Here is an 11,955-nt window from a genome sequence, read left to right as displayed (position 1 = left end):
AATGAGAATTTTTCATCATAATATTTGACCAAAGATATAAATATTCTCTCTTACTTTACTTCAAATATATGAAAATCTTCTTCTTGGGGTAACTAAAAAGATAAATTTATTGGATCTGGGACTATTGATAATAGTCCTAATTCTGTCTTTGAGTTATATTAATTGTTGAATGCTTATAACACAATTTACTTAGTATTAAGTAAATCGTGTGACAAAATTAATGGTGTATTGTCTAAATTCTTCTATATGCAAGGTCTCTAAAATCTTGAGACAAATTTTTTTAGTAAAACATTTTCAAGAGCATAAAGGATCGTGACTATAGAAGAATTCATACATGTTATTTTTGATTAACTAACTTTATATCTGTTGTAGAGGTAGAATTATTTGTGTGTGCAAATATTATAAGAGAAAACATCTTAGAAGATAAAGATGAGGAAAATCTCAAAAGAGAAATACATGTTTAAACATATCAACTTAAGAAACGTGAAATGCAAAAAGAAATCTAAAGTGTGACAACAACAAAAATGAAGAAGGTCAGCAAAGACTTCCACTAAATAAATTGATCTAAAAGATAACCGATGTTATCAATGAGAAGAAGTATGGTCTTATGGTATATGCTTAAATGTGTCATTATATAATCTCTTTTTTATCATATAATTTTTTTCGTATTGAACATCGACCATCTTTTCATATTTTTTTTCTAACACTATATATAAATATTTTATATTGATGATACTATTTTTCTACCATGAAGTTGCAACCAAATTGATTCTCCATTTTTATCTAGAAATTTAGTAATAACTAACTTGTTAGTTCTTACTACAACAACCAACAACTTTGCCATAGTTGTTTTTTTGTTATGAAAACTAATTTTTGAGTATTTTTCGTAAGTGAGGCAATTTGTTAAACTTGTTTTTCTTTTCTTAGGTTGCCAGCAAGACCAAACCAAAAACATCCAAAGTGAGACAACATTTCCTACAAAATCACTCCAACTTTTGAGCATTTCAAAGGATCCAACACCTTACACGTTGTCATATGGCGAAGTATTCTCCTCTCCATGTGTAATCTTTAAAATCAAAAGGGCATTTTGGTCAACAAGTTTTTCTTTTCACCATAATTTTCATTAATCCCCATGTCAATCAACATCAAAGGTGTTCTTTGATCAATTTTTGTTTTTTGTTTGTCACATTTTTTATCTGTTTGTCACATTGATTTGACATTGCAATCTTAATCTTTACCTCAATGAAATGAATATTTCATTTTTATTTGATTGCTACCTAATATAAAAAATTTAAAATGTTGCAAAGGGCAGCAAGTAATGCATATTCTTGGTGGTGGGCTAGCCACATTAGAACAAAGCAATCAAAATGGTTGGATCAATGCCTACAAGGTATGTTTCTTAGTATATTTGCTCCTTGATTATGAATCTAGGTTCTTTTTCCAACATCATTAATTCCATCAAACATGAATCTAGGTTTTTTTTCCAACATCATCATTTCCATCAAACATGAATCTAGGAATCTAGGTCTCAAACTAAATTATTTAGAAATTGTGGAAAATTGTTGATCTATTCAAAGATGGCACACAATCTACAAACTAATTCAAACTAATTGATAGTGTAGAATAAATTTGAAGATTTTAGAGAAGTAAAGCAAAATATGAATGCATGAAAATGGATAATGTCTCACAATCACAATGATCTCAAAATACACACACTTTTTTTTTTAGTGTAGTGTCATAATGAAAGCATTCTATCTCCGAAAGTTGATAGATCATCCTAGACTACGACTATCTAAAATGTTGACATTATAAATAATTTGAAAAAAAGAAATTAATTATATATAATAGATGTATCGTTTTGAAACACTACTGACACTCATCAGCCATCAAAGAAACATTCCATCAATATTGTTGGTGACATAGAAATAATAGATCCTTAGTTAATCAATATTGTCGGTGACACAGAAGTAATAAGTCCCTAGTTAAAAATAAATCAACCACTATTTCTCTTACTCCGAATTTGTAGCACCAAAATTTCAAATTAAAGGCGTACGTATTCTCCGTCAATTCATTTATCATGAGTCTCAGTGTCATGTGTTGCGTCATTACTTAATAATTTTTTATTAGTTTCGTATGGAGTTTTATCGATGTCGTGTTTGGTGTCTGTGTTTCTTATTACTGAAACTCTCATTTGCACTGAAACTCTCATTTGCATCATTCATTCTACTCTAACCCATTGAAACAAAACTCATTGCGAAATGACACGAAAACTAAACAGATATGGAAGAGAAGGTGACTGATACACTAAGAATCTTACAAAATGATGGAGACTCATTTTCTCAAAGAGCCGAAATGTATTATAGGAAGAGGCCGGAGCTTGTTGAATTTGTAGAAGAAGCCTTTAGAGCATATAGAGCTTTAGCAGAAAGATATGATCATTTATCAAGAGAACTTCAAAGTGCAAATAGAACAATTGCAAGTGTTTTTCCTGATCAAGTTCCATGCCAAATGGACGATGACGAATACGACGAAAGTGACGCAGGAACATCAACCTTTCCGTCTCCTGACCTCCACAACCAAATGCAAAAATCACCCACCATTCCGAAAGTTCCAAAGATTCCAAAGAATGAATTTCGAAATCCTTCAATGTTGCTATCGCGGAAAAGTACAATGAAGAAAACTTCAAGTTCGCCAAAATATGTTCATACAATTCCAAGATCAGGTCTCACAAAAGATGCGGCGTTAGGTGAAATCGACAAACTTCAGAAAGAGATTTTAGTGTTGCAGACCGAGAAAGAGTTCGTGAGAAGCGTGTATGAACGCGCGTACGAAAAGTATTGGGAAATCGAAGATGAGATAACTGGTATGCAGAAAAATGTTTGCAGCCTGCAAGATGAGTTTGGTATTGGTACTGTCATCGAAGACGACGATGCAAGAGCTTTAATGGCAGCAACTGCGTTGAAATCGTGTCAACAGACACTTTCGAAGCTTCAAAAGATACAAGCACAATCATCAATAGAGGCTAAAGTTGAATATGAAAGGGTTAGAAAGGCTCATGAGATGTTTGAGAATCTTAGAGACCAATTCATTACTAAATTCATGAAAGAACACGGACACGAACACGAACACGAACATGAACACGACAAAAAATGCAAGAGCGGAATAAGTGAAGAACAGAAAAACATTGATGAAGAGATAGCTAATTTGGAACAACAAGAGGACGATGTTGTTTCGTTACGAGAAAAGATTAAGGAAAAACTGGAACAAGATTCTGGAAACGCTCTTACCGTGACTGAAATGGCCGAGTGCATCGACGAGCTCGTGAATAAGGTGGTTACATTGGAGACTGCAGTGTCTTCTCAAACCGTTATGGTTAATCGGTTGAGATCAGAAACCGACGAACTTCAAACAAATGTAAAGACATTGGAAGAGGACAAAGAAATGCTGATAGCAGGATCAGAAGCTACTAACAAGAAGCTAAAAGAAATCGAAGAGGAACTGTTGAGAGTTAAAATTCTCAACAAAAGTGTTAGAAAACAAGATAACAGCTTAAGAACACATTTTACGGAAGCTAGTTGCAACATCGAGCATTTATCAGGAAAGTTGAATAATATGAAGCATGATATTGAAGATGAGAGTTTAGTACTTTACAAGAAGATGAAAAGTGCTTCTGATATCGACGATTCTGTTACGAAAGATGTTAGTACAGTAGAGGAAAAACATGATGGTGATGGAAATTCGGATGTTAAAACGACGATTATGAGTCAAAATACAAATTTTATGAGTGAAAGGATTGAAAAAATGAGAGAACATGATAAGGATGGTATGACTGATGTAATGAGCAATGTTGATACTGAATCACAAGATTTGGAAACTGGTGAGGGTGCTCAGCCTAATTGGAGGAACATGTTTGTGAGTGGATTGGATGATAGAGAGAAAATTCTGTTGGAAGAGTATACATCTGTTTTGAGAAACTATAAAGATGTTAGAACGAAGCTTAATGATGTTGAACAGAAAAATAGAGACAGCATTTTTGAGTTGGCACTTCAGGTATGATATTATTATCATCAATCTATTCATTATTTTGAATCTGATATATCTTGTATGAATCTCAAAATTCAACTCGTAACAAATGACAAAAGAAATGTGTTATGTTTAGTATCCGTGTCCGTGTCAATGTTTTATAATTCATGATTAACACTGACTTGTGAACATCAGTAATAATTTAAAAAAACGAAAGTGATTGAATGTAATCATGTGCTGGTTTCATTCAGTGATATGTATCATATCAGACACTAGACACTTCTTTAATCTAACATGTAATCAATCACTGAAATGTGTCAGACACCAGACACTTTCAATCTAACATGTAATCAATGTAACCAATCACTGACATGAGTTTGACATCAGACGCTTCTTTAATCTCAGTTGTAATTAATCACTAACATGTATTGGACATGAGAGACTTCTTCAATCTGACATGTAATTAATCTCTGGCATGTGTCGAACATCAGAGACTCTTTTAATCTCGGACGCCTGAGACTTCTTTAATAGGAAGTGTCGGTGTTCCATTCGGTATACATTATAAAATGGCCTCCACTCCCTCCAACTAATATGTTATGTTCTATGCAGTTAAGAGAAATGAAGAATGCTCTTGTAACAAGGGACAACGAGATACAATTTCTACATCAAAAGCTAAACTTTCCAGACTCAAATCCTGATGAAAGTCCATACACAACAACAACAACAGAATACAAATACACACCACATGAAGCACTTATTCGAAAATCAGGTCAAGGATCCAACATGCAAGAAATCGATATCGCATCTCTAAACATGGAGACAAACACAATGACAACACCTAATGTAGCAGACCAACAACATGATCAAAACTCAACAAACCTTGGCCTGAAAATGACCCTTGAGAAGCTCATGGCTCACCAAGACAAACGGCAAGACCTTTCGGATTTAGAAAAAAAATTCCGTTCGGACATCGACGACCTCCTCGAAGAAAACCTCGAGTTTTGGCTAAGATTCAGCACCTCAGTTCACCAGATTCAAAAGTTCCAAAACTCAATACAGGACTTAAAGGCCGAACTAAAGACAATAAAGGAAAACAACAGCAAATCCGAAGGACATTCTCATTCGAAACAACATCAATATACGCAATCTCAACTTAGGCCGATTTTCCGACACTTGAGAGAAATCAGAACTGAACTATCACTTTGGCTTGAACACAATGCAGTACTGCAAGATGAACTACAAGGTAGATACTCATCATTATGCAACATTCAAGACGAAATAGCAAAAGCCGGTAATAACGCAGAGTCTAAAAACAGCGAAAAAACGGAGATAATAAGTGGTTATCAAGCTGCAAAATTTCAAGGTGAGATTCTTAACATGAAACAAGAGAATAGCAAAGTTGCAAGTGAATTGCAAGCTGGGCTAAGTCTTGTGAAAGGAATGAAGAATGATGTTGAGAAAACACTTGATGAACTTGATCAACAAATTGGGGTGAGTAGTGTTCATAGTGAGACAAAGAGAAACACAAGAGGGAATAGAATACCTTTGAGGTCTTTTCTGTTTGGTGTCAAGTTGAAGAGACAAAAACATCATCAATCATTGTTTGCATGTGTCAATCCTACACTGTCTAAACAAAATAGTATCAATGATGAAGCACCAGCTCCAATATAGAGTTTGAATTTCATTTACTTTATTTGATGTATTGTAGTAGCATGATTGTGATATTATATACAACATGGAAATTGTTATCATGTTTTTTAATTTTAATGTTGACTTTGGTTCTTAAAAATAATTTTTCATTTTATTATTAGTTTTTGTTCCAAAAAGTGGGGCTCTCATAAGTGAACAAGTGAGATTTTAGAGTTTTAACACACATCTCTACACCTGAGATCGGGTTGTTTATTCACATTTTTAGTAGCTCAATTTCTATATAAGATGTCGTCGTCATCACCTTTGAATTTAAAGTTTATATTGTTGATTTATCAAGTGATTGAATAATTTGACAATGTACCTTGAATAAAAAATTAATGTGAATAAATTTAAAAATAGAGAATAAAGAGTGGATCCTTATTAAGATGCAAAAATTAAAACTAACTATCCATTCTTTATAAATTAAAATAAAAGTGATTTTGATATAAATAATTTAGATACTTTTAAAAAGGGAATAATAGTTTTTCATTAATGTGCATTCTCAAAATTCCTTGATGTCGAACTTTTGTGAATCGAGTACGAAGATGCAAGAAGGTCGAGTAGTCATAGCCTTACACAAGCAAGAATCTGATTAGATTCAATTAGGCACACAATAAGTATGTTGGAGCCGATCTCTTGCTATCACTGAAGGCCAAAGTCGGGCTTGAGTGGATGTTAGGAAATCATACGAATAGTCATAATGGTCGGTTATGAAATGTATCCATAACGTCAGGGGTTACAGAATGTGAGGAAAAAGCGTTATATGATGATTACGGGAAACGGCGGACGTTATTCCAAGTTCCCTTAACGAGGAATGTCAAGAAGCATTTCTTTAAAGGGTCATTGATGGATGAGGGGGTATAAAAGAAGACTTCCTCCAGGAGATAAAGGGACCGGAGAAAAACACCTTACAGACACTTAACAAATCATTTGAGGTTTTCCTTGACTCGCTTCTAGAAAGTCAGCCTTTTAATGTGTTTTTAGCAAGCACACTTGGCGCCCACCGTGGGACCTTGGTAATATTTTCCTAGGAGACACAAAAATCATCACCCAACCCAGTTGTGCGATGTCTGGATCGTCTCCCAGTCGAAGTGATCCACCTCCACCACCAGATTTAACCCAAATGATTGTAGTGGTGGAGTCCCTCTATCAACAGAATGAAACATTGCAAGACGGTGCCCAAGTTTTGCAAATACAGAGTCAATAGGATGGGGATACGAAAGAGGAGCTTCTGGATTTCCAACCATTGTTCGAGGCAATCTGGGATGATCAAGTTCCAGAGAACTTCAAACCACCACCGTTGGTATCTTTTGATAGTAAAATCGATCCGTAGGAGCACATTATTGCGATCAATAATCAGATGTAAATAGTAGGGGCTTTAGACTCTCTTAAATGTAAAATCATGACAGGAACCGTTAAAAATTGGCCTTGCTCTGGTATATGAGATTACTCATATTGTTGGTCATTAGCTACCATGACATGATCAAAAATATGGTACAACACTTTTCAGCAAGCAAACATAGAAAGGTGTCGACTACCAATTTATTTAACGTCTGACAAGGGTACTCAGAATCTCTTAGAGAGTATCTGGAACGGTTCAACGAAGAGACCATTAATGTGTATCACCCAAACCAGGATATGTTGGTGGGGGAATTTCAACACGGTCTTAAAGCCGGACAGTTCATTGAATCCTTGGCACAGAAGTCGACAGCTAGCATGGATGGAGTTATTACTAGAGCAAAATGTTACATCAAAGGAGAGGATAGAAATATGGAAAAGAGGTCTCAAGACGCCAAGGAAAACATACGAGCCAAGGAGGAAGGATCCAGGAAAATGAAGGAGTAACCTAATCCCGGACCTAGAGATCGGACCACGATGATACTGTCCAGACGCCTCTTTAATAAAGATGTCGGATATAGGCTATAAATGTCAGACGTGACAATATTTTGAAAAATTTTTATCATCTCAAATTACTCCCCATCCTGGGATGTCCAAAAGGAGTCCATGAAGTGATGGGAAAAGACGAGAGTTCATGGTGTGCAAACCACAGACTTCACGTCCATCATACAGAAAATTGTCATCAGCTTAAAAAAGAAATTAAGATCTTAATTCAGAGAGGTCGTTTGTTGTATTATGTGAAAGATGTCGGAGGTCGGATAGGAAAAAGAAGGGAAAAAGCACGAATGAGGTCCGTGAAGCCCAGATGACCCATCATACTTTGAATACCATTGCTGGAGGATTCACAGGAGGAGGAGAAACCAGATAGTCTAGGAAAAGGTACGCCCAAGCAGTGATGCATGTCAGACAGAAGCCTATTTCAAAAGAACATGAAAACCCGACCGAAATAAACTTCTCCAGAAAGGATGTCGAAGGAATATTGGCTCACGAGAACGACCCAATAGTAATCAAAGTACAAATTCACGACTAGAGTGTGAAGCGAGTCTTGGTAGATCTGGGAAGTTCAACAAAAATTTTATACTGGGATGCATTTAAGGGTATGAATTTGGATATCACCGAGCTGCTACCTTTTAAAGGTACCTTGGTCGGTTTCTCCAAAGAGCAGGTGCAAGTTCTAGGACATTTTCCCATGATAACAACTTTTGGTAGTGGAGATTACGCGAAAAGCGTCAAGGTTAGGTACTTGATTGTCAATGTTGCATCTCCTTATAACATTGTTATTGGAAGACCATCATTCAATTCTTTGGATGCGACATTATCCACTTTGTACCTTACGTTGAAGTATCCTCTCGAAGATGGCCACGTAGGAGTAATAAAAGGTGATCAAGAATTAGCAAGGAAATGTTATAAAGACAGACTGAAACTCAAAAAGAAAATTCAAGCTGATGAGCCAATAAAAGGTGATCACTTAAAGGTGAATCTAGTGGGTCTTGAGCCAAGAGAAGACCCGGTGAAATATAGTCTGACACCTCTCGAAGATGTGAAAAGGTGCAGATTAGTGCCCGACTATCCCAGATAACTCGGGTTATTTCTAATTTGTCTTTGGAGGAGGAAGCGGAGATCATAAGAATATTGAAAGGGAATGTAGGTATGTGTAGTGGTGTATTCGTCACTTTTAGATTTATTGACTAAATCAAAAGCAAAGCATACAAAGATAGAGTCGCCACCGCAAACCACAGACTTCACGTCCATCATACAGAAAATTTTTATCATCTCAAATTACTCCCCATCCTGGGATGTCCAAAAGGAGTCCATGAAGTGATGGGAAAAGACGAGAGTTCATGGTGTGCAAACCACAGACTTCACGTCCATCATACAGAAAATTGTCATCAGAGAGGTCGTTTGTTGTATTATGTGAAAGATGTCGGAGGTCGGATAGGAAAAAGAAGGGAAAAAGCACGAATGAGGTCTGTGAAGCCCAGATGACCCGTCATACTTTGAATACCATTGCTGGAGGATTCACAGGAGGAGGAGAAACCAGATAGTCTAGGAAAAGGTACGCCCAGGCAGTGATGCATGTCAGACAGAAGCCTATTTCAAAAGAACATGAAAACCCGACCGAAATAAACTTCTCCAGAAAGGATGTCGAAGGAATATTTGCTCACGAGAACGACCCAATAGTAATCAAAGTACAAATTCACGACTGGAGTGTGAAGCGAGTCTTGGTAGATCTGGGAAGTTCAACAAAAAATTTATACTGGGATGCATTTAAGGGTATGAATTTGGATATCACCGAGATGCTACCTTTTAAAGGTACCTTGGTCGGTTTCTCCAAAGAGCAGGTGCAAGTTCTAGGACATTTTCCCATGATAACAACTTTTGGTAGTGGAGATTACGCGAAAAGCGTCAAGGTTAGGTACTTGATTGTCAATGTTGCATCTCCTTATAACATTGTTATTGGAAGACCATCATTCAATTCTTTGGATGCGACATTATCCACTTTGTACCTTACGTTGAAGTATCCTCTCGAAGATGGCCACGTAGGAGTAATAAAAGGTGATCAAGAATTAGCAAGGAAATGTTATAAAGACGGACTGAAACTCAAAAATAAAATTCAAGCTGATGAGCCAATAAAAGGTGATCATTTAAAGGTGAATCTAGTGGGTATTGAGCCAAGAGAAGACCCGGTGAAATATAGTCTGACACCTCTCGAAGATGTGAAAAGGTGCAGATTAGTGCCCGACTATCCCAGATAACTCGGGTTATTTCTAATTTGTCTTTGGAGGAGGAAGCGGAGATCATAAGAATATTGAAAGGGAATGTAGGTATGTTCGCATGGAAATCGATTAACATGCCTAGTATCGATCCAAACACAATTTACCATCACCAGACGCTGGACCTAACCATCAAGCCAATATCTCGGGGAAGAGCTATAGAGGATGAAGTCGAAAAGCTTTTGAAGGAGGGTTTCATTCAGGAGATTAAGTACCCGACTTGGCAGACTAATATAATCACGATCAAAAAGAAATTAGGGAAGTGGTGAATGGGTGTAAATTTCACTTACTCGAGTAAAGCATATCCCAAAGAGCCTTATTCGCTTCCTCATATTGATTAACTCATAGACGAGGCTTTCGATGTCTGTTATCTTAGCCTCATGGATGTTTACTTTGGTTATAAGCAGCTACAATTGGATCTGTTGGATGCTCCTGAGGTGACATTCATGATGAACATGAATAATTGGTATTATAAGGTGATACCTTTTAGATCTAAAAATGTATGAGCTACATACCAAAGGCAAATGGGTATGGCATTCGCTTTACTGATAGGGCAAAACATGGAGGTATATGTGGAGAATATGGTAGTTCAAGAGACCACTGAAGCACCAAGCACAGAGGTTGGGGAAGTTATGTCATTGAATAAAATCAGGGGTTGGATGATACCTATTGTTCGATATTTGACCCATAACGAGTTGTCAGAAGAAGAAGCAGAGACAATAAGTAAGATTATTCTGTCCGGGATGAAAAAAGATGTCAGATGAAGCTGAGGGGATGGTTTATGGAGCTGAAGCAAAGGTACTAGTAGAAATCAATGTTTTGACTTGGAGGTGTATTGCTTTTAATGAATATGCCAACTCAGACGGTCTGGATAATTCTGCATATCTATTGGGTGAAGCTAGGGAAACGGCCCACATAAAGGATTTTACGACCAAACAAAGAGTTTCCATGGGATTTAATAAATAAGTAAGGCAAAAAGGATTTCCCAAAGGAAATATGGTGTTGAAGAGGGTCATTGATCCTAAGAAAAAGGGAGACCTAACTCCGAAGTGGGAAGGACCTTCTCGTATCCGTGAGAAGTTAAATAATGGAGCTTATAAGTTAGAAAGTTTAGAGGATTTTCAAATACCTCGGCCTTGGAATATAACCAACCTTAAGTTTTATTTTAGTTAAATTATGTGATAGACATCATGAATAAAATTGTGGGGATGCACCATTTTCCCTTGCAAATGCAAGGGTTTTTAATGAGGCACCCATAGTTAAACGATTGTATTATAAATTTATAAAGAAGGCAAAATGGTCCTAGGATAAAATTCGGGGTTAAGCTCAGAGTCGGTTAGTAATCATTCAAATGCCGAGAACTTTCCATGTAATCGGCTACGAACGAGCTAAGTTAAATGAAACCTCTGGCCTAATCAAAGTCCAAGCTACTTGAAGCATATGGCATGATCGGTTGTGAATGAGCTAAGTTAAATGAAACCTATAACCTAATCAAAGTCCAAGCTAATTAAAGCCTTTGGCATAATCGGTGTCGTGTCATGAAAATATCTAAGCGTATCGCACGCTCTAAGATACAACAGAGTCTCCATCGAACTTTATTTATTCATGAAGGATAGAGAAAATATTGATAAAATCCAAGTGAAAAGAAAAAGGGTAAGGGAGTCGGTTATGCAAGGGGAAGGTATTAGTGCCCCTTATATCTGTTTTACTCAACAGGAACCATTTTGATTGTTCTTTGCTCAAATAGGTGTTATTATCTAAAGATTACTTGCGAAAAGGGAAAAAAAAGGTTTTAAATTAGTGTGCTCGTCAAGGATTCAAACCCTCGTGCCTACGTATCCTCATAGTACAATAAGGAAATCAGAGCTTCGTAGTTCATTGTAGAAAATACAAATTTGTTGGTTGTTTTTAGGGAACAGTGTTATAATCGTATCCTAGAAGTGTGTAGACGTTAGTTGATTTTGATCCTAGTTCGGATACTCCGAGCTTTTAGTTTGACTGCTAAGAAATGGATTATAACAATTCTTTTATGAAAAGAAGAGTTGTATTGAAACAGATTTAAGTGCTAAAA

At 36.4% G+C, this 11,955-nt stretch overlaps 1 protein-coding gene across 1 annotated transcript; it reads left to right on the top strand.

Annotated features, from left to right (window-relative positions):
- The first annotated feature begins 1,259 nt into the window (after nucleotides 1-1,259).
- LOC127121264 (protein NETWORKED 2A) lies at nucleotides 1,260-5,694 on the top strand. Its single transcript, XM_051051817.1, has 3 exons — nucleotides 1,260-1,390; nucleotides 2,279-4,050; nucleotides 4,633-5,694. Exons 1-3 carry the CDS (start codon nucleotides 1,297-1,299, stop codon nucleotides 5,692-5,694), a joined length of 2,928 nt encoding a protein of 975 aa, XP_050907774.1. The 5' UTR covers nucleotides 1,260-1,296.
- Nucleotides 5,695-11,955: the final 6,261 nt, after the last annotated feature.

This window comes from Lathyrus oleraceus, chromosome 2 (assembly GCF_024323335.1).
Source record: "Lathyrus oleraceus cultivar Zhongwan6 chromosome 2, CAAS_Psat_ZW6_1.0, whole genome shotgun sequence".
NCBI lineage: Eukaryota > Viridiplantae > Streptophyta > Magnoliopsida > Fabales > Fabaceae > Lathyrus > Lathyrus oleraceus.
Note: the sequence above shows the minus strand (reverse complement) of the source record. Positions and strands in the feature narration are given on the sequence as shown.